Source organism: Alosa pseudoharengus, unplaced genomic scaffold (genome assembly GCF_046254945.1).
Source record: "Alosa pseudoharengus isolate Yale_2024_CS ecotype anadromous, Long Island Sound unplaced genomic scaffold, YU_APseudo_1.1 YU_APseudo_1.1_scf_7, whole genome shotgun sequence".
Taxonomy (NCBI): domain Eukaryota; kingdom Metazoa; phylum Chordata; class Actinopteri; order Clupeiformes; family Clupeidae; genus Alosa; species Alosa pseudoharengus.
The window spans coordinates 32,601,539-32,624,721 of record NW_027468859.1 but is presented as its reverse complement, the minus strand read 5'-3'; the positions used below and the strand labels follow the sequence as shown (position 1 = coordinate 32,624,721).

The 23,183-nt window shown below is 43.1% G+C and overlaps 3 protein-coding genes across 3 annotated transcripts in view; 1 reads left to right on the top strand and 2 right to left on the bottom strand.

The window, feature by feature from the left end:
* LOC143109290 (dynein axonemal heavy chain 8-like) overlaps window positions 1-4,113 on the top strand; it is a 56,311-nt gene extending 52,198 nt beyond the window's left edge. The window contains 3 exon segments of the mRNA XM_076271944.1: window positions 3,114-3,303; window positions 3,553-3,674; window positions 3,804-4,113. Coding sequence (XP_076128059.1) covers window positions 3,114-3,303; window positions 3,553-3,674; window positions 3,804-4,091 — 600 coding nt within the window. The 3' untranslated portion in view covers window positions 4,092-4,113.
* A 77-nt stretch (window positions 4,114-4,190) lies between these two features.
* saysd1 (SAYSVFN motif domain containing 1) lies at window positions 4,191-5,490 on the bottom strand. Its single transcript, XM_076272439.1, has 2 exons — window positions 5,230-5,490; window positions 4,191-5,080 (listed from the first exon to the last, which is right to left on the bottom strand). The coding sequence occupies exons 1-2, from the start codon at window positions 5,434-5,436 to the stop codon at window positions 4,760-4,762; spliced, it is 528 nt and encodes a 175-aa protein (XP_076128554.1). The 5' UTR covers window positions 5,437-5,490; the 3' UTR covers window positions 4,191-4,759.
* Window positions 5,491-5,951: 461 nt separating this feature from the next.
* Window positions 5,952-17,985, bottom strand: tmem214 (transmembrane protein 214). Its single transcript, XM_076272336.1, has 16 exons — window positions 17,701-17,985; window positions 14,989-15,179; window positions 14,712-14,862; window positions 14,316-14,450; window positions 14,062-14,144; window positions 13,642-13,747; window positions 13,180-13,261; window positions 12,770-12,871; window positions 12,202-12,343; window positions 10,874-10,965; window positions 10,735-10,783; window positions 10,536-10,634; window positions 10,193-10,407; window positions 9,087-9,255; window positions 7,471-7,622; window positions 5,952-7,100 (listed from the first exon to the last, which is right to left on the bottom strand). Exons 1-16 carry the CDS (start codon window positions 17,852-17,854, stop codon window positions 6,974-6,976), a joined length of 2,049 nt encoding a protein of 682 aa, XP_076128451.1. The 5' UTR covers window positions 17,855-17,985; the 3' UTR covers window positions 5,952-6,973.
* Window positions 17,986-23,183: the final 5,198 nt, after the last annotated feature.

Genomic DNA, 23,183 nt, shown 5'->3' with positions numbered 1-23,183 from the left:
ATATGACCGCCGCCCAGTCCAGCACATTTTTTCCACAAAAAGAAATCACGATGAAAGGCCTATATGATTCTAACTGTCTCACTAAATTGCATTATCCACACTCAATTCTCACATATATCAGCTAGACAACAAGTACCAAAACATGATTACTTCATAGATTTCACATGTAAAATTCATTTTATACAACCCCACCTCCATCTTGCCTGTTCATAATTCTGAGAAATTCTTGAAATGTGTGCATGTACATGTTTATGTTATGTGTGTGTGTGTGTGTGTGTGTGTGTGTGTGTGTGTGTGCGTGCTTGTGTGTGCGCCTGCGTATGTGCCTGTGCATGCAAGCGTACATAATGTCTACTGTGTGAGTATGTGTCATACGTATGATTATTGAATGTATGTGTGTGTGTGTGTATCTGTTTGTGCACATGAAATGGGTTAACATGACCCCTGGAGGCAAACATACGGAAAAAAATGGTCATCCTAGGCCCTACAGTTCTCAAGATATTCAGAGAACTGTGTCTGCCCTACCCTCCTTTCGGGGGGTCCAGTCCAGCGGGGGGGCTACATATCAAAACGAAAAATGACGGTTCCATGCTATCCATGTGGGGGTACATGCCCACCAAGTTTTGTGTACCCCAGTCTTTCAGTGTCCCGGGAATCCTTGTTGGTGTACGTCACTAAATGTACACATAAATTATTTTATTGTAAGGCCCCCCATGAACGAAAGTACACAAAACTTGGCATGCATTCGGAGGGTGTCATAATGATCCTACACTTTTATTTTTGTGCAGTTTTGACCTTGTCAGCCAGAGATATTGTGATGAAAACACTTAATTTTTTGCTTTTTAATTTTTAACTAGGTGGCGCTATACATGAAATAAGTGGTAATGGGATGGGTTGACATGCCCCCTTAAGACCAATATACAAAAAAAAGGTGGTCCTCCTAGGCCCTACGGTTCTCGAGATATTCACAGAAAACTGTCTCCGGCCACCTACAGGCCAGTTGGTGTATAGTAACATAAATTAATTTATTGTGTGGCCCCCCATGAACGGAATTCCACAAAACTTGGCGTGCATACAGAGGGTGTCATAATGATCCTACACTTCCAATTTCGTGCAGTTTTGACTATGTTAGGTCACAGATACCTTCAATTACAACACCTCATTTTTTCTTTTTTGTGTTTAACTAGGTGGCGCTATACATGAAATGAGTGGTTATGGAATGGGTTGACATGGCCCCTTGAGATCAACATGCAAAAAAAAAATGGTCCTCCTAAACCCTACGGTTTTCGAGATATTCACAGAAAACTGTGTCTGCCCTACCCTCCTTTCGGGGGGTCCAGTCCAGCGGGGGGGCTACAGATCAAAACGAAAAACGATGGTTCCATGCTATCCATGTGGGGTTACATGCCCACCAAGTTTCGTATACCCTGGTCTTTCAGTGTCCCGGGAATCATTGACGGAAATTTGGGCATGCGTAAAAAAAAAAAAAATCTGACTAAACCTATATGACCGCCGCTTCGCTGCGCGGCGGTCATAATAAATGCAGATGGGCAGCTGTTGGAAACGGGGGAGAACTAACAAGCCATGGTGTAAAGAAATTACAATTACAATTACAAAATTCAAAGTGCCAGGGGTTTGCTTTTGCGCGGTTCGCTGCAAGAAAATTGTTTATGGATGCAATAGGAAAACGTTTTAGCACGCCACCAATCAGAAGACCGCCATAAGGTTAACGTTCGTGCACTTCAGGACATCTTCCCTACCTGGTGCAACTAGCCACCACGACAGAGGTAGGCTACGTTTATCTATGGCTGACCGTTTTTACGTTTAGAAAGTAGGCTACGCATGTTCTTTCATAGCGCAACACGACCTGTCCTTAACCATATCGCAACCTCTTGTCAACCTTATACAATCTGTTGCTGAAGACAAAAGTGCCGTCTCCAGATTGTCGTTATCAAATGCGCAGACCTCCTGCATGAGCACACACAGTATTGCTGCTCATTGGAAAACTGAGTTGTCTGTAAAACTCAAAATTACCATGTTTTCATTAAATGCGGATGAGGCAACAAATGGAAATATGAACAATATCTAGAATGTTGTGATTCGTTACTTTGATGAGGAAATGGGAAGTCTTGCAAACTTGATTTTATAGATTTTACTTGGTGTTGAATTGCATATTAACAAGAAAAAAATCTCCCCTTTAAACACTTTTGGCCTGAAGTAATTAAATAAGAGTGTGTTAAAGCCTTTCTACAATATTGCTGCAGTAGAAAAGAACAGCAATGGCTAATCAGCAATGGTCAGGGATGGTACTAAAATATATTTTTGTTCATCAGGAAAACTCAATCTCAATCAAGAACACTCTCAATTCGCCTTATTCACATGGCGGCCATTGGCGGCTAAAACGAGGCTACAGGGTACACAAACCATAGGATTGTTATGTTCTATGCATTCACCTGTAGGTGGCATTAATTATATAGTAAGTGTACCCTGTAGCCTCGTTTTGGTTTAAACAATGGCCGCTGTGTGAATAAGGCGAATACTCCCTTTACTTTGCTGTTTGCATCTTTTTGTACATTAAAAACCAATAGGTCGCGACCGCAAAAGGGGTGCTATCTCTATAGGTAGATATGAACAACGTATGACTTATGGCCTGAAAAAAGTTGTCAAACGATTTTTTTTCACTTTAATCCCTGAACTAAGAGCCATTTCATCATGAAATGTACCACCCCGTCACACACCACCCCATCACATTTATTATATTTCAATCCATTATAGTTCAATGTGAAGAAAATGTATGCCTGAGGTGCGCAAATATGTTTTTGTGGATGGTGATCATGTCTTAAATGCTGTGGATAAATTGAAAAGAAGTTTATTTTTGATGAACATTTTGAAAATGTTATGGTGGACAAGGTACCCGTTTCATAGAATGACCCAACTGGTCCTCTTCAGAACTGGAGATGGAGACCTGAACCTTACAAATCTTTATCTGAACCCATAGATGTGCCCTTACTGTTCTACTCCTTACTGGGGACTGTGTAGGCTGTTAGATCCTTGGTGTTCTAATATTTTATACCTCCCTGTTTGCTGTTTCTCTCTCTCTCTCTCTCTCTCAGAACCTGAGAGATGCTCTGGACAACATGTATGATGCCCGCGTGCCCAACCTGTGGAAGAAGCTGTCCTGGGACTCGTCTACCCTGGGCTTCTGGTTCACAGAGCTGCTCGAGAGGAACATCCAGTTCCACAGCTGGGTGTTTGAAGGGCGACCCAAAACCTTTTGGATGACCGGCTTCTTCAACCCCCAGGGTACGCAATCAGCTACATCACTCTCACACCTACTCAATGAAATTTCCTATCATGTCACAGTGAAATTAGGTTGCAAATCTCATTATCCATCACTGACATTGTCAGAACGTTGATCAATTTAAAACATCTAATCTTGTAAACAGCTAATCTCTTAAACATCTAATCTTGTCAACGCTAAGTGTGGAAGAGGCTTTACTTTGTGGTATGTTCCCTCACGGTTTCTCTGTAACTACTCTCTCTTCTCCACAGGTTTCCTGACCGCCATGAGGCAGGAAGTGACCCGTGCTCACAAAGGCTGGGCATTGGACACTGTTACTCTGCACAATGAGGTGTTGAAGCAGACCAAGGAGGAGATCACCTCCGCACCTGCCGTATGTACCAACAACCCCTGAACTGACCAACATCTCTCATACTCTCTAGACCATAGCATCTCTCACCTCTTACCACTACAAAGTTTTGATGTTTTCTGATACCTCAATTCTCGCTTGTTCTCATCACAGGAGGGTGTCTACGTGTACGGCCTGTTCCTTGATGGCGCCGGTTGGGACCGCAGAAACTGCCGCCTGATCGAGGCCACCCCTAAAGTGCTCTTCACACCGCTGCCCGTGGTGCACATGTTTGCCATCAACTCCACTGCCCCCAAAGACCCCAGACTCTACATCTGCCCCGTCTACAAGAAGCCCCGCCGCACTGACCTCACCTACATCACTGGCGTCGTGCTGCGCACCACACAGCCCCCGGACCACTGGATACTGCGCGGAGTGGCCCTGCTCTGCGACATCAAATAAATACGCACACTCAGCAGGGCACCCTGCTAGAGCTCTTCTGATCTATAAAATGTAATCTTATTAAAGTCCTTTGGAATAAAATATGAATAATTTGATTGGTTTATTTTCAGTCTATTTTTAATTAGTAGCAGTTGTCACAAATCCACATTAATGTTTATCAGATGTCATACTGACAGCCCTTCATTTGTATAAAGAAAAGTGTTGAATTCCACGTTCACCCAACACTTCACACAAGGTATTCGTAGGTCAAGTAGTGGATGTAGCATACCCCAACTTCCCAGCGTTACATCAGGACCAGTAAATCAGTCAAGGCTGTAGAAGGCATTTACCACATTTGCCTGCCCTCAAGAGTATGATTACAGCATCTTATACAAAAATACAGCATATTATACCAAATATAAACCCTTCCATATATTGGACCATATCTCTAATGTTAAAATATTAAAGTGCAGAACAATGCAGACAATTTCAAGAAAGAGGTTGTTTGCAACTGCCTGACCAAATGCCTGTCAGAGGTTATCCAAAAAGACTTGCAACAAATCCAAATGGACATCATCCTGAGATGCAAATAAACCGTATTAGTGCGGTGAACACGTTTCTCTTGGGCTCTGTTGACAGGATAAAGTTGCAGAGTAGCAGTCTACTGTGATGATGAAGATGGGCTTTCATTATCTGTTAACCACTGGCCTGTAGCCCATCTCACCTTCCAACTGCTCTGCTGTCAGAGTGCCAAGCAGGGGCTGACAGTCTGGGTTAAAAACGGAGTAGGCGCTGAGTTCTCCGGGTCGGCGCTCCGTGGGCGCCCGCAGACCCTCGTAAAGCCAGTAGAAAAGAGAAATCAGGAAGAAGGGTAGTCCGAAGTCGAGCTCTGAGAAAAGTCCAAGCAGTACCAGCCACAACAACACCTTAAGCACAGTCAGGTTGGTGACAGCCAAACGTTCAACACCTAGCCACCGTCCGAGAGCGCTGTCCAACAACCAGAGGTCCATCTGAGGAAAAGAAGACTGCGTTAACATTACCCAGGCATGGTTTGAGTTCATGGCAGTGGTTTGTTGTTGAATGACACTAAATAATCACATTAGGATCACGATTCATCACTGACATGAGGACATAAGTAAGGAAGTTTTATTTCACTTACACGAGAATACTCTGTCGTCGTGGCGGATACAGTAGGGTTCTTCGTCGTTGGAGGAAGAGGCTTCTCTTCACTCCTCTCGTTAGGAGTTAACTCTGTTACGGCTTCTTTCTCCGATGACAAAGTTGGAGTTTGATATATTTTTCTTTTTGCGGTTTCCGCTTTTTTACGGGCTCGGAACTCTGCTAGTCGCTGCTCCATTTTCTCCATATGGCAGCGTCAGTGTGATCTGTTAAGACAGGAAGAAGGTCTGCCCAAAACAGTCAGTGTGCAGAAACAGCTGAAGTAGGTGAAACACTTTCGCTATCGAGAGTTCCGCTAAGGCTCGTTTTCACACGGTCTTATTTACATAGGGGACAAGTGTGGCTTCCGGTATTGCGTGAACGCGCATTTCACTCTATGATGTCACCATGTCACTTACAGGCGCTGCAGCTGAAAAAAATAGACCCAACACGGGATTTTTGCATGGACACCTGCCATCTAGCGCTGTTCACATGACAGTGAGATATATCATGCATAAATAATCCATCCATCAAATGATAAGAAATTATAATCTCTATATAGTTCTGGCGAAAGCGCTGCCACATCATCTAGCGGCTATTGGCAAAAAAATATTAGTTTTGCTTATGATTCCATACGCATGGTTTATTAAAAAAAAAAAAGGACACAAATGCGTACTCTACTACCATGGTCTACTGCTACACAAACCACACACCAACAGTAAGACAGGCTTAAATCTTTATTCATAAATCACTTTAATAGTAACAAAGTCACTCATTTAGACATTTTTCCTTCCTGCATTCACAGCATTTCTGCATTCTTCAGTTAGGCCATGTAAGAGTTTTAGATATCCCTCAAGGAGATAAAAAGCTAATATGGGACAATTAGAGGGGGGGAATGGGGCTTCATATAAGTGTACGGGAGTGGGCAATCATTCATTCATTAATTTACAAAAAGGAATCAACCTTTAAGTAATATCTGTATCAGGGAGCAGCAGCAGTCTGCTGAAGTCCAGTGTTCAGTCGCGCCTTCAGCAGGCTTCACACAAACAGAAATTAAGAGAGAGCAGCTTTCAGAGGAAGCAAAACAGTTGGTTCAGTCCTCTAGCACTGCACACACACACACACACACACAGACAGACAGACAGACAGACAGACAGACAGACAGACAGACAGAACATCCACACAGTCACTGACTACGTAGGAGTATTCAAATATGGCAAAATCAGAGTTTTCCACTTAACTCGTTCAGATTAAAATCATACATGTTTATTCACGGTTTAGTTTTGTGTGATTGCTGTGAGTCTTCATGAGTCCCTTGCTCTTTAAGAGCTCGATTTGTCCAGGAAGAGGGCTGTCTGCACCCCTTTTGGCAAACTCCCTGGAAATAAATACTGTTTCACACGCCTGAAGAACGCTTATAAAAAGACAAAAAAAGGGACTTATCTCCCGCCAGTAGAAAAACAATCTAAAAGAAATCAAGCAATTTTGTTGAAAATGAAAAAGAATCAAAAGAAGAAAGAATCCTGGAAAAAAATGTGAAGTTGGAGGAGAGTACTAAGCTTCTCCTCTATAAGCTCTGTGCATGTGTGTGTGTGTGTGTGTGTGTGTGTGTACCCTGATCGGAGGGGACAACAGAAGCCAAGGTAGTCTCTGTGGGGGAGGGGTGTAGGGGTGTGTGTGCGCACGTGTATATGTAGGTTTCTTTTGTAAAAGGAAATAGGGACCGTGTAATGTGTTTGTGGGTATCACGCTCGTGACAGTAAGTCCTGGGCCCAGTCTCTGATGGAGGCTGTTGTGTCCTGCAGGTAAAGCCAGGTGGAGTTGGTAAAAAACACCATATGATTCTGGATGCATAAGAGCGATACCTCCCCACTGAAAAAAAGCAAACGGCATAGGATCATTAAAAAAAACAAGACCACATACACACACATCACTCATTCATTGGTCACACTTTGTGACAAAGAAATAATACAAAACAATGGGCACTGACATTCACAGGAGATTATCAAATAAATCTGTTAAGACTAACAGGGCCAAACTTTTGTTCTAAAGGTCCAGATAGAACTGATCACGTGCACTTCTCACAGCTGACATTTAGAAATTCATAAGTTCAGTACTATTCTAACGCCTCACAGGTACCTAGAGAGTGACATCAGTGCACAGCCCTTCTTAAAAGTGTCTGGTTTGGAGGGCCGTGTTGTGGTATTATGGCGTTGAGGAGACGGGTGTTGTGGGTACTCACTTGCAGGAGTCCTGGAAAGCCTGCCATGCGTGCTGGAGGCCCTGTAGGACGCAGTGCAGCGCAGGGAGGATGTAGTTCTCATGCAGGAACAGCAGCAGCTCCTTCACATACTCCAGAAACTGCAGCACGCTCTCGGGAGTGTTGGTGTTCAGCTGACCACACAAACATACACAACACATAGATACTGTATAAGACAAGGCTAAAATACCACAGAACAAAGGTTCAACAGGCTACTTCAACATTACACAGTGATCCCTTTATCATTGATGACCTTTCAGACGGTTGTCTACAATAACCATAGCATCATTATTGCCAGATTAATAATGCTTTGTCAATGATAACTCAAACAAAGAGCATAATGTAGCTAGATTCTGTAGCCATGACAACACACCAGAGTGTGGAACATTTTTCATCCTATCCGGTTGTTAAGTCGTGATGCAATAATTGGCCGATAATTATTTTACCGGGTCCAACTTGGCCCAGAGGGCCCTCATTTTCTCCACAGACAGTAAAAGAAACATTTTTGTTTGTGCTCAGAGTTCTGGTCTGTTCAGAGTAGCCTACAAGAAAATGGTCATTCTACTACTCACTCGCTGCCTAAAATCATGGACGTCCCGCTTGATTATATCAGCTGGCCGCACAGCTACACTAATCACTCAAGAGATTTTTTTTACCCTCACTAAAACGGAACATACAGTGACGCGGTTTACAGGTTGTGAAAACATGCTGTTTTTTTGGAAAGAGCTGTTAGGCCCAGAAACAACATGTGACGTTGGACTTAACAACCGAATCATCTCATCAGGGTGAAAACAATCCAATTATGTGATGCAAGCAATAGGCTAATGCTCTAAGCTGCCAAGACCAATCTTTGATTTTGATATTATTCTGGGTATTTCAGACTTGGCCTTTACATAGAGCTCCAGACAGTTAAGGCATCTTTGATTTCATCACAGCAGGCAGGGCAGCATACATGTTGTTTTTTTTATATCAGGCTTTTTATATCTAATGAATAAATTCAATTAAGACTATGGAGGGAGAGTCAGCAAAATATTCCACAAAGGACTACATCTATCAAAGTGAAGCTTCCGCATGCTGACACAACCATGAACACATGTACAACAATCTGGCACACTGCAGCACAACGGCCCGGCACATCAATTAAAACCACCAACAACAGTTCCTCGTCATTCAGGCCACATCAAGACAAAGATATATTAATATATCTTAAAAAATGGAAAATAGCCTATTTCCCCTTTAACAGGACAACTACTCTAAAGAGGGGGGGAAATGCATGCACATCTGTACAACAGGCATGGCAAACTACATTTGTAATGCAGACCTTGCACAGATCTTAAATCACAGTTGACTAGATTTCATTTATTTGAAGTCAGCAGAACCATCTATAGTGATGGCCAACCTCTAGTAAACAGAAGTTACACTGTGATGTAAAGGGTTTGAATAGTCATCATACAACCAGGTCAGTTTCCATGGGGAGATTCAGTCTAAAACCTAAACACAGAAATCAACTCATCTGACAGGTATATTTCAGACGCCCGTGCTTGTGCTGCCATGCTACATGATAAATGATAAGGGAAATGTCCCATGCAAGCACTCACCCATTCAATAAACAGAGGTGTGTTTTCTTTAATCCATTCCACAAGCTGGGAGGTGTGTGTGGCAACGAAGGCTGTTGCCATTTTTGTCTTTTCCAAACCTTCCTCCATCACTGGACCCACTTTCTCCACAACCAGGGAGTAGTAATATGGGGTGTTCTCCTCCAGCCAACTATGATCAGACAAAACAGCAGTCACCAAAGCTGCGCCACTGAAGTCATGCGAAACCTCAAGCACTTTAAACTTTTTTATTATTTGGACGTAGATTAAAGGTGCGATTTGTAGGATTGTTAACGAACGTTCTGTAGGCCAAAATCAAAACACTGGTGAACGTTCTCAAGACTACCAGACGCGAGCCTCTTCTGGGTTGCCAGATGTAATGAAGACTTATAGCTAACGTTAGTTGACCTGCAGCTGCTTTAACGTTTCTCCAACCATGACCCAGCTACACATTACGGAAACAGTGAAAACAAAAAATACCTCTCTAACCAACGTAACATATTTAGCTGAAGTTAGCGATGCAGATGAAGTTTAGCATAGGCTAGGCCTACCTGTTGTGGAGAAATATGGCCAGCTCTGCGTCAGACTTGATATTCTTAGTTTGACGAAGACGTCACCATCTCAGGAAGCTCCTCCGATGTCCACTTAATTTGTTTCTTGTTTTAATTTTGGAAATTTGCCTGCCTCTTGTAGGCGTTCATGACTACAACTGACAGCTGTTGACAGTTGGCCTTTGCAAATTTGGCAACCCAAATAGGAGGACGCGCTAGCCCATTATTAATACGCTATTCTAGAATTAATCGTCCAAACATAAACGAAAATTCCAAGAGATTCCGCCCCGTAACTGATTTTTTTTCATGGGTTTTACGGGGTTTCACGGGTTAGAGTAATGTTGTCAAATAAGCCATTACTTCAATTCATCGTGTTTCCTCACTCTCTGACAACATATGGTGATCATTTTTGGAATGGTTACAGTTTATTTTCCATTATTTCCTACATACTGGACCTTTAAGACAGAAATCCATGTATTTAGAGTTGTGTGGTGTGTGTGTGAGTGTCAGTGTGTGAGAGTGTGTGAGCGTGAGAGTTAAGTGAGAGTGTGTTCTAACCTAAAGCCTTGCTGGCAGTAAGTAGTGACTTTGCTCCAGGCCTGAAGGGATGTATCTGTGACGCCCGAGCTCTGAAGGTAGTGGGCTGTGGTGGAGGCAGCGAATGACCCTTGCGACCGGACGTCGTGTGCGATGAACCCCGCGGCAAACACTAGCAACGCCATCAGCAGTCGCGACCAGGGGAAGCCCTGTCCTCTCATCTTCATCTGTATACTCTGAAGGGGGGGAAAGCAAGGCTTAGCAAAGGCTTTGAGGTTCTGATCTCACACGGTGCAAGAGTTGGGATTGGGACACTGGGAAATGGGTGGGATGGTGTCGTGTGTGCGTGCGCTCTGTCTCTTACATGGCACATCACGTTGCACTCCTCGACACCGTCACAGTCACCCAGCTGCTCGTTAGTCACTCTGAAGGACTGGATGGTTTCCTGAAGACTCTTCCGTAACTAAAAACAAACATGGGATTTTAGGTTCAAATAAACAAGGCAGCATTAGCAAGGTATCTTGATGTGTGCTGTGGCGGTACACAGGGGCAATCGTGTGTACCTTTTGCGGCAGTGTCTTCCAGCACTTCAGCAAGTGACTCAAAAGCAAGCTGAAAACAAGGTAAGACCGTTTGAGGTTAATAGACTTACAAATGAGTGATGGTGAGGTGAGATGATGAGGTCATGATGCCGAGACTCACCTCGACTGAGAAAGATATTTGGTGTACAGCTGCCTCCAGACTCCCAAACTGTGTGCATCCACAGACAAGCACTCTGTAAGACTGTTCAGCAGCTGTCAAAGACGAGATGTAGGATACATTACCATAACCATTAAAAGATTATGCTTCCATTACCAAATTCCATATATTCATCAACACATTGAGCACTTTCATGCCTTCCATTATCATTCAGTAATTATCTGTGCTGGCCACATAGGTCTTTAGATTAAAATGACAGACTATGTTGCTATGAAGTATGAACTAAGCAAATATATTATGCCATCAATTACATATTAAGCTTGCATCATTTCACATCATACTCAGAAATACCATTATAGGAGGACAGAGCTGGTGTGCTGAGTGTGAGTAGGCCTACATAAATCATCTGTATGTCATTTCAGATGCCTTGGGTGCACTCAAAACTCAAGCACATCATGAAATACACTCTTGTGAAGCAAATCCTGTGAAATCCAAATCCTCCCTACGTTGGGAGGGGCATCAGGATAGGATATGAAATGAGTGTAATTAACGCAGCTCAAGCATAGGCCTACCGCCACACTTTTTCGATTTTGACACAGACTTTAAACCCTCAGACGGTAAAAAGAAGGAAGGTTAGCTTGTTTAACGTTAGTGCGTTGTGCCACGTTATGCCTCTCGTGCTAAGCTAGCTAACGTTAGCTAAATGATAAGCAACTTGTAGAATGCATGCAGGCTTAGCCGGTGTCAATGTAACTTCATAGTAATTACCTGGGAAGATTAAACTATTTTTGTTGATCGCGGAACATTTGCCTTTATGAAAACCGTAATACTCCTTACCTACTGAATAAATCGTGTCCGACGGTTGCGTTAACACATAGGTTACAGCATAGCAATGACGCAATTAGAACGCCTAATGTTAAATGTCAACACAAGTGGGCAGGCGTAACTGCTAGCTCAAATTAATGTCTCATCACATTCCCCATTCTCTGTCCTCTGTATTAATTCTCTGTTAATAGTTTAACTATACTAATAGCAAATGGTAGTTATACTAATAGTTATAAAATTGTCATCTTTGTTTACTGAAGGCATGATGACAAAATCTAATTTAGCTTAATAGTTTTTCAAGCACGATGTTCCCCTAACCTTAATAGGCCATTTTCATTGTTAGCTTCTAAAAACAACTTCCAAATGTTTCAGGGTGATAGTAATTTCTACACCCAGGAGTGCAATATTGACTGTGATTTATGTTAAACCGACAGCTCAGCAAAGGACATGAACATATGACTGTGAGTGGGTTAGTGTGTAAGTGACAGAGTGCCAACACTATATACCTCTCTCTTCATGGGCTCAGGGCAGTTTGGTGTAGCTCTGGACAAGAAAGATGGGAAGTATGTGTGCAATGTGGACTCGGGCTTTGCTCCAAACGCCAGAACCTTGAGCCGTGGGTACAGCCGCCTCAGCTGCTCCTGAAGACTGCAAACACAACTCTGAGTTACAACATGGCTATTAAAAATGGACAGAAGCAACATACCATAACTCACGCTGATGATACAAAAGACAACTTCATTGAGCAATGTCCCTAAGTATTGTTGTTTGTGCACATACAACATTAACAATCAGCAGACAAATTAGTAGTCATGATCATTCAATCATAAAAACATGTAACCAGTTATGTGGTTACCCAGCAACAATGCTCTAAAAGCTGCCCAATGAATAATCACCCTCAGGGTTGGACAACAGGCAGCCATAACACCAGACCAGACACACAGCACGAAGCACCAGTACACTCTGGATTTGCAATTATGGGGGAGACTCTTAACACAACACAAAAATGAGGGGACCATCCACAGACTAAGTCATGGAGACCACATTTTCAGGGTAATGGACAGAAATGGTTACCTGGTTGACAGTGCATTTTTGGGCATGTAGGCAAAGTCCAGCAGGGGGAAGAGTTCTTTGGGTCCCATGATCCCGAAACCTTTGACGAGGTTGGAATGGAGCCTGAACGTACACACGGATGCACCTGTTACCATCAGTGCTGCATGTATGTTGACAGACCTATTTTTATTGACACTTATCTAGACGGTCACTTATCAACACTATGGCGGTTAGGATATATAGCACTGTAAACATGCTGCCACCACAGTTCCAAAACATAATCATTTGTAACCAAATCCTCAGACTATTACTATATTATTGGATTCATATTATTTACACTATATATTAACTCTTTTTTTTATTCCAGTGATCTTCAAATTCTAAACTATTGAGACATGCATGCACGCACACACACACACACACACACTCACATGAGGAGGCGCTCCAGATAGGCAATGGCGTATGAGGACAGGGACTTCACGCCCAGTACTGGCAACATGATGCCCAGCCAAACTGCAACGCACAAGAGACACACACAGATTCACAATGTCGTTCAGTGTGTGTGCGTGTGTGTGTTGAGCAAGAGAAGTAAACTTTCACCCACAGCTCTAGCCAGACTCTTTCCCAATGTGTGAAACGTTTGGAAGAGGACTGAGCGAGGAGAAAGCACCTCAACACAGGAGGGAAGAGAAAAAGACTGGACTTTATCTAATGCTGCTGGTCTACTCAAGATGAATTAATATGTAAAAACATCAAGTGATCAAAAATCCTCTCCTTTACTCTACATATGGCTTTTCTCTTCTTGCTTATGAACTTTCAAAAATACCAAATATCTCATTTCCCTATTGACCCTCTACCCACTGTCTGTCTTAATTTGCGTCTCTCTCTCTCACCTCGGAGACCATGGCTGAGGTCGTAGAAGCCGGCCTGGCCCAGGGCCCACATGATGGTCAGGCACTTGACTGGGCGGTTTTGGTGGGAGCGCAGCAGCTCCAGGTGCTGTTGGGAGAGGTCAGAGGTCACACACATGTGTGTGTGTGTGTGTGTGTGTGTGTGTGTGTGTGTGTGTGTGTGTGTGTGTGTGTGTGTGTGTGTGTGTGTGTGTGTGTGTGTGTGTGGGGGGGGGGGGGGGGATTTGGGGGGTGGCATGGCTTCTAACTCAGCCTCTCCACAGCACAGATGTCTGCCAGCACCACTTACGCAACATGACATTTACAACATCTGAGTACAACAGTCAGTTCAACTAGGAGCATGCACACACACACACACACACACGCACACGCACACACGCTCTTGTACACTGTGACACTCACATCAGTCAGGTTGAGGGTGGCTATTTTGGGCTTGTCCTGCAATATGGCCTGAATGCAAATTCTGTAGCCGTGGAGAGAGTCACCTGCCAAAAGACACGGATGAAAGAGCTGCACTGACCGCCAGTCAAACCACACAGACACAGAGGGCACAATGACACACAGAAATACTCAAATAAACCACACATTGCACTTTCCAACTTCAGCAGTGTTTCACATGGAAGTCTGCATGTTTGTATGTGTGTGGGTGTGTGTACCTGGTTGCTTGTCCTGCTCCCTCAGCATGGTGAAAAGGCAGTGGTCAAAGAAGTCCTGTAAAGTCTCGCCACTCTTGCTCAGCAGATTCTTGATGATGGCACGCAGCTCTTTACTTACTAAGCAGTACGGGTAATCTATAATGGGCAGAAGAGACACACATGTCGATAGAGTACACAGCAGCCCGCCCGCCCGCCCACACACACACACACACACACACACACACACACACACACACACACACACACACACACACACACACGACAAAGACACATTAAAGTGGGCATCACAAACACAAGCCCACATCTGTATACATAGACACAATAAGTCAGACACACACAGAGCACCATCATCAGCATCATCATCATCGTCATCATCATCTTAACTCAACCACACACCGTGTGCATATGTGCTGAGAGTGGGGTCATTGTCTGGGGCGGGCAGCTTGAAGTTGAGATAGCCGGCCAGGTCCTTCACCCATACCGACGGGTTCTCTGGGAACAGAGACTGACTCTTCTCAAGCTGCTGTTTCAACTCCGACACATTCAGCTGGGGGAGAGACAAGAGAGAGAGAGAGAGAGAGAGAGAGAGAGAGAGAGAGAAAGAGAGAGAGAATGAATATGTATATTCAAAGCCTTCTTCAGACACTTCTGAAGTGTGTGTGTGTGTACTCACGCCTCTAACGGCCTCCTCCAGACTGCGGTAGCGGCTGGGTTTGGGGCTGCTGGTGGGGGACCTCTTGGCCTGCTTGCCATCCTTGACCTTCTTCTGCTGGGGCTCTGGGGCCGGCGGCACCTGCTCCTTGTTCTGCTTCTTCCCGATCTTCTCGAAGCCCTCATAGATAGTCTCGGTCGTCTTTATTGGAGCTGGGGAGGAAGAGTGCAGTTGAGAGCTTGTCCTGCACGACTCCATTTGTGCGTTCGCAAAAGAGAAAGGAAGACAGAAAGAGCGAGAGGCTGTCTAGTTTCGCAAGCAGAGCAACTCTAGTGCAGCAACTCCCCTTTGGACATCTAGCAATTGCTCCTTCAGTGGGAAGGGTGAACATCTACCATGAGCATATTACAAAACAGAAATCTGAGAAACTGAATAGACGGCACTGTGTGTAGTAGTGCACGCCTGGATCAGAGAGATCGACGAGCCAATTTATACCACCACAAGCAAATGCCCTGACACAAGAAGCAACATTCACGCAGACATCATGAACATTTCTGGAAATGGGTTCTCCTGCAGGGATGGTGGCCCTCATAATGAACCATGTCCACAGATTCACGGGTGGATTAGAAATTTACATGTGATCAACTTCACATGGGGCTGGTAGAAACAAAAGAGCACAGAAATACCATCAATTCCTCTATTCAAAGCAGAGTCTACTGGAGCCAACTTGTCTGTACTTTTAAAAACTGTCCAAGCACAACTGAACTGCTCTATACCTTTAACAACACGAGAACTCTTGGCCAACTGGTGACAGCTGGTTGCATTACCACTCTCAAAAAAAGCATGTACGTATAGATTACACACATCCTGGTTATTCGTGGGGTCGCTATATTTAACAAACAAAATCGATCAAATCAGAGTGTATTTGAGACTGGCGCAAATCTTCTTTCAAACCCGTCTGACATCGGTATGTCTGCGTTCTGCACTTGCGAATCTGATCACTTTTGTCTGCGCCGATAAAAACGCCCGGTGATAGAGTGAGCCAGAGTAAGCCAGTGAAAGTCAGTCATCCGACCCTTGTCCTGACACTGTGGCCTCTCCGATGGGCAGCGCTGGATTCCTTAACCTACACTAGTAGAGAATGTGCACGAGCCTACATGGAGATAACACATCATCCCCCCCCCCCCCCCCGCGCGCGCGCGCTTAGAACTCTGGCTCAGACTAGCAAGAGGAGTCGGAAACAAAGCGATCAGCTGCCAATCATTTTATGTCTTAATACCAAGACACGCTGCTTAAAAGGCGTGTTTAGTACTATCTATGATATATACGTTTGATCCTGAAAGTGGACAAACAAGTGCAAAAACAACCAAAACTACTCGCATGTTATCACACTGACACAAGTACCGGTACATTCCCCCTCTTTGACGTGATGGGCCATGAGATGATGGAAGGACACAATTGCCTGTAGGACCATGGAAAGTCTGGCTGGCTGTGATAACGCTGCAACCACGTTTAGGAACATGGCAAGACACCCATTTAAACGGTATGCACACGCTGTTGCCCCAAAGGCTCCCTGGGTGAACAACATTGACGTTCCAAAGAACACACACATTAAGTTACCTATGCATATACCCGATCAGTAGCTTTATCTAACTCGACTTTCCTCGTCAACTTACAACTTCATTGTCAATTGCAACAAAGTGTCATTAATTCCAAAAAGTAGAAGAAAGTGATTCAAAAAAGTAATAGAAGGTCAAACTCAAAACTCGAACATGCATCTCTTACTGACATTTCTGACGTCTCCAGGGTTTCTGGACATGCCAGTCAATCAATCTGCGCTTGCTGGTACTGATGACGTTTCATTAGCTTCAGACATCAATGTTTACAGTACACCAACCTTGCCAAACGTTTAAACTGAACAATGGAAGGGAACATACACTGTAGAGTGTCATCATGTCAAAGGGGATGAACCTGGTGACAAACTGAACCGTTAACTAGACAGGAATCTGGCTAATGTAGCTGTCAAGTAGGCTATTAGGTAGCCAACTAGCACATGCTAATTAGCCTAACATGAATCCTGACGGCATTCAATACTCTATTGGACAATAAATTATACCAGATCTCTCCACTATCGTAGAGGTATTGCTACAGCTGCTGGCCGCAGAGGATTGCAAAGTATCATCAGATGGCTCTCTGTGGCTGAAATGGCAAACGCGCCAGGTTAACGATAACGTTAGATCCTAGCATATGGCTAGCGATGACTATGCTAGCTAGCTAGATGCATAGCAACGACAAGTTGGTCAAATCCATTGGTGATTGCCATTATCTATAATTAACTTCACACAAGATCAGCCAAGTAATTCCCAGATCCAATGTCTACTTTATCTAAATATGCAATGTACTGTGTGTACAGTTTCTACAACTGAGACTCATTACTTTGTGGAAGTGATTTTGACTGATAGCTAATGGTAAGTTAGCTTTTTTGCTAGTGCTAGACATGTTTGTTGCTTGAGGTGTTTGTAGCGTACCTAACGTTACTCTCCCAGCAGTAACATAATTTACGCAAAGACACAGTGAATATTTAACGTTATTTATCTAAAGTCACTCTGGTAATACAGTGACTCATTTGCCACTGCCTGGTCAAATGTGTTGTGTTTGACCGTAGCCTAAGACTGGACAACGCTAACGTTAGGTGGGAATGTTGAAGGTTGGTTCTTTCGATATGTCACTTACCAGATGGATCAACCCTGGGTAGGTTGGATTCGCTAAGTGCTTTTCTTCCTCCAGTTTTCTTGTCAGGTTGATTCTTGCCTCCCGTACTGCTCTGTTTCTTACTTTTCTTCACTACTTCCCATTTACCGACCGAGCCGTTATTCGCCGAGGCCATTTCTTGGGGACAACAGTATGCTTTACAGATATTACAGTCTTTTCAATTGGCTTATTTCCCTTTCCTCTACACTGTTGTCAATGTGTAAAGAAAGAATGTATGCTCACCGGTGATTGCCTACCGACGTCTTTATGCCACGTCTACTTCCTTGCACATGACGTCATACCCCAACTGCAAGTGTATCTTTGAAAGCTCAGGGTAGCCTCAATCTCTTTACAATAGCGCCGATTGCTGGACATGACACGATGATAGGCATGAATAGCCTACAACTTGCATCCTTGGTAATTTATTAACACCAGTTAATAGGGCCTATCAACCCATTTGTTTGTTTTGTAAGTAAAAAGGCCGAGGCTCATGCGTTTTTGAGAACTACTGATTCTGACAAGAACAAAATTGGACAAGGTCAGAATCAGTTTAGCCTACCTTCACTTGTTTGACAGCCTAGATCCATGGGCGGATTATGAACTTTCGGGCCCCTGGGCCCAGATGTATTAAGGGCCCCCCACTAATTGTCGTATATGTGGGAGGGGGGGTTTGGGGGTCCTCCCCCAGAAATTTTTTAATTTGTTTGATGTGATTTCCTGTATTCTGGTGCATTTTGGGGATGGCTGATACTAAATTCAATCAGATTCATAGCCTACATCCTGATTTGTTAATAATGAGGCAATGATTCCATGGCTTGGGCTTCTGGGCCTGGGCCCGGTAGGCCCGTGCAGTAATCCATCCCTGCCTAGATCTCACCCTGTAGTGTTGGCTAAGATGTGGATACTTAACTATCCTAATAGATAGATTAGGCCTACTTTATTCATCCCCAAAGGGAAATTATGGTTTTACAGCAATAATTAACAATATTAACAAATAACACACACATATATAAAAAAATAAATACAATTGGATATTGTGGAATTTGTTGCAAGCTGTGCATTTTCTCTCAGAATATTATTATCCTAAGGCACAAAGGTAAGTTATTGTAAATAGTTATATCAGTTGGAAGTCATCGGGAATGAAGGGAAGTTATTGTAAATAGTTATATCAGTTGGCAGGAATTAGTTGGAAGTCATCAGGAATGATGACTCTTAATGATCCGTGATGTTACGGATGTGTCCACCTTCATCCTATGTAGCTTTTCTAGCAATACAGGTTGAATGGTGTTGAAGGCACTGGAGAAGTCAAAGAACATTATTCTCACTGCGCTGCCAGCTTCATCCAGGTGATTGTGGGCTCGCTGAAGCAGGTATGATGAGCTATAATTCTGTAGGCCTACAAATAACATTGAAGATGCATTTGAATCAGTAAAGTGAAGATTCAGTGAATGCATTGTGTGGTTGAGCGATACGCGTAATCCTCTATTTATCCAAAAACAGTTACAAAGATGATGGTCTCTGTTTACTTGATTTTTCCATATTCATATGGTTGAACCTCTACCACAAGTTCTGAGGTGAGCCATTTTATGTCAGTCTTTCTGTCCAATCGCTCAGTACAACAATACATTCTACATTTAGCAGACACTTTTCATCCAACATAATTTCATCAACATAATTTTGAATATGTTCCTGAAGTTGCAGGAATAGTCCTGTATTTTCCTTATATTATCATTTGACTTGCTTCTCTTTAGTCTTTAATTCCTTCTGATTTCACAAGCTGGCCTTTGGATTGAAAAAAAATTCTATTTGGTTCTTTATTTATTAATTGGCACCTAATTATGTAATCACTTATGATCAAATAAATGACACCTCAGTAGTAGCCTATTTGTGAATAATTTATCATGACATTGTGGAACTCAAAATTGCTGGGGTAGAATACAGACAGCACGAATTTCAGCTTTTAATTGGAGTAATTCATTAGCAGAAAATATTGGGTATATTTAGCACTAGGTTTACAATAGGCAATATGATACTAGGCCTACTGATTAGGCAAATCGACCTATTTATTTAATGGATATTAATTACTAGATGTACCGCATAGCGGTACAAAATATGACCGCCGCTCAGTCCTGTACATCCATTCCGCGAAAATAAATCATATTAATGAATTTGTCTCCATCTTCTACTCCATCCCCCACTCTTGAAACTTTTGTGTATGCTTGTTTGGAATGTGTGTTTGCACACATTCCGCACACAAAGTAGCCTACTGGCGCTGCAAAGGTGAATAGATTTGTTTCTGGGCCAAAAAATTTGTAGCATTGTTATAAAACCTTTAAAATCTCTAAACAATCACAAGTAGGGCAGTTCATCACAGTCCATCCATTGCAACTGGACCAAGGGCGTAGGTTTGGTCTGAGCTTTGGTGGGGACACTACCCACTACCATTTTTCTCGCAAACTGTTTATCACAGCAAACAGTGGCTAGCTAGCACCGTTTAAAAGCTGAGAAAAGGCTCTTTCATGTGACACATGTCTGATGAGTAGTGTACTTCTCGAGGAGTTCAACAGAGAAGAATGGGTGAATTTGGACGCACTTCATGCTTGTAGTGAAGTAAAGCTGAAGCGCTGCATGCTGCGCAGGAGACTGCGGCTCACTGGTAGTTGTTATAGGTAACTTCAAATCAGCGCGATTTACCCTTATAGGCTACTGCACATTACAAGATATGTACGAGATGATCCAGCACTGAAGTGAGAAATGATTTAACTCTTTGTGTAGCGCATGTGAGCGCTTTTTCCCCCATTTCAACCTGAATATTGGTGGGGACATTTCAGTCGTAATTTGACATTGGTGTGGACACGTCCTTCGGTCCCCACGCAAATCTACGCCCCTGATGCAGGGGCTTACCTGGGCTTCAGCCCAGGGGCCTCGACCAATGAGGGGCCTCCTAATAATAATAATTATAGCTGCTCCCAACTTTTTCTCACTGGTTGATGAAAGTGCAACGCTTCGACTGATGGTTCCAAACGTTTATTAAAGGATTTTTCTGTCACATAGGCTACACGCCCAAGACCACCGTGAACACTGAAATAAAATACACGGTGGCAAATATACATCAGTGAAACCGTCATGTTCCTATTCATGAATTGTTCAACTGAAACGTATTACATAAAATATAAATGCTCTCAAAAACATAATTCACACACATTCAAACACAAGATTATTTCACTAAATTGTCCATACCGTGTGCCCCTCCAACCAGAAGGTTAGGAGTCGCTAGAAGTCCATTTCTTTATATTTCACAGTCCTTTGTCTCACTATTACCGCTTGCACACGCGAGTATATGCAAACTCACATTCCATATCAAAGGCATCACGTGACCAAGTGATGACCTAATTGCTGATGTGGTCAGATGACGTTGTTAATTAAACAATTTTCCAAAAAATATGTACATAATAATCAAAAAATACACAAATATATAATGGATATTAAAAGTAAAATATATTCATATTAACAAAATAAATACATTCACATAGAAAAAATGCTTATGTAACTGCGTTCGCTACAATAATGATAATCAATAATAATAAACGGCGTGTCCGTATTTGCGGCGTCATTATACTCTGGAGCTAGCCTAAATAATTGAGCACATCGTACTGCTCTTACATCCATGCAGAGGCCCCATTTGTCTTCTCAAATTCTAAAGTGTAACAAAATGTAACAAAACGTAATAAATTCCAACGGGTGTAGAGGAGCTAGAGGAGAGGCTGAAACTGACTGACAAACTTATCATACGAACTCTGGAGATAACGTGGATATGATTGAAGCAACGATAAACGAATGACGTGGATTCCTGTAACTGTCCATGAAAACAGAAGGCATAGCAGGTAAATAGCAAATAGCCTGGAAATGAAACGGCTTTAAAAACATGTATTTCACTTGTCTCATTGGAGTGAACGCAGAACATGGGCTGTGGCGCAAAGACATGAATTAGTGATCTGCATCTCCGTTCACCAACAGCTAAGTTTGTGCTAACCCATTCGCACATATAATAGTCTATGTTATGTTGTCTCCCTAGTTAACGTGAGATATGTCTCCGTGTAGTGTAGTGATAATGCATAAGGTAGCCATGTTCACGTCACATGAGCCAGCTTGTTATAGGCTAAAAGTATTTCTGTCCCTCCCAAACTGCGTTAAACTGGTGTGTTAAGTAGACAGGATTAAAAAAAAAAACTCCTGGGGAACCCCCCGACACGACAAACACGCACTTTTGAAAAGCTTTTAAACGTCCATATGTGTAGCCATCTTAACTTAGCCTACAACATGTGTTGTAAAAGTTCAACGCTTGTTTTCGTGCAGTAGGCTAGCCTTTTTGATAAGCGATGTCATGCGGACGTGATTCGAGGGCATTCTGTTCCTGTTTATGTAAAGGTTTTACATAGGCTGAATAATAGGCTACACTGCATATTATTAACCAAAAGCGCACGCTATGTGTCGGGTCAGATCGCGGGCCGGGTATCATTTAATCATAATTAATATTTGCGGTTGGGGGGGGGGCCTTAAGAAACATATAGCCCAGGGGCCTCAGGTGGTATTAAGGCGCCCCTGGGGCCGACCCCGTGATTACGTTGTTTCCCACGTTGTTCATGTGCTTTACCGTCAGAATGTGTGAAAAACACTCACTAATCTTAAATACCGTAGCCTAAAACTTCAAATAATCGCCGAGTCCCTAAGAGACGCCTGTCTCTTTTAAACGCCTGGCGTGGCTACAGATTTGGGTTAAAGGCCGGTCTCCAGTAGAGGCCTGGTCTGTTTTTTAGTTTCGGGTTGTATTTAATCTTCTAAATATTCTTCCCGTCAGATCGTCTGTTTAAAGATTCGCAATGACACGAAACCGTTACAGAAAGGAGGTTACAGCAGTGTGAATTAGATGTTGCACGTCGTTACAAGCCGTCGCAAAGCATTCACATGTCTGGTCACAGTTGCAAGGTTTTAGAATGTTGCATGAAGTTGCTGCTCATCTCATTGCGAATCTTGGGTGTGATTTGGGCTTAAGTATGGCGCAGACTGCGCACGTTATGATTAGATGGCATTAAAAGACTGCGGTGGGGAAAAGCTCCAAATTGTATAACTTTTTTTCCAATATGAACTATGGCTACATGTCCGACTTCGTCATCGTTCAATTCATCCCTTGCGTTTAAAATTTGCGGATAGGCCGATGGTAAGCTTGTTTTTATGCTGGCAACAAAACCAGAACGGTTCGCGAACGTTATATTCTTTATTCTAAATGCCATGGCGATAAAGAGAAAGAAGTCAGAAAAGTAATTTACCTTAGACTAGGCTATATCAGAGCCCGTCTACGGACATTCTCTGGCTATAACCTACTGAAATAGGTTAATGATGTAAAGTCAAGTGCGCTTCTATGGGACTGCTGTGTGCGCGCAGTTTTTATTGATGAGTCGGAGTGG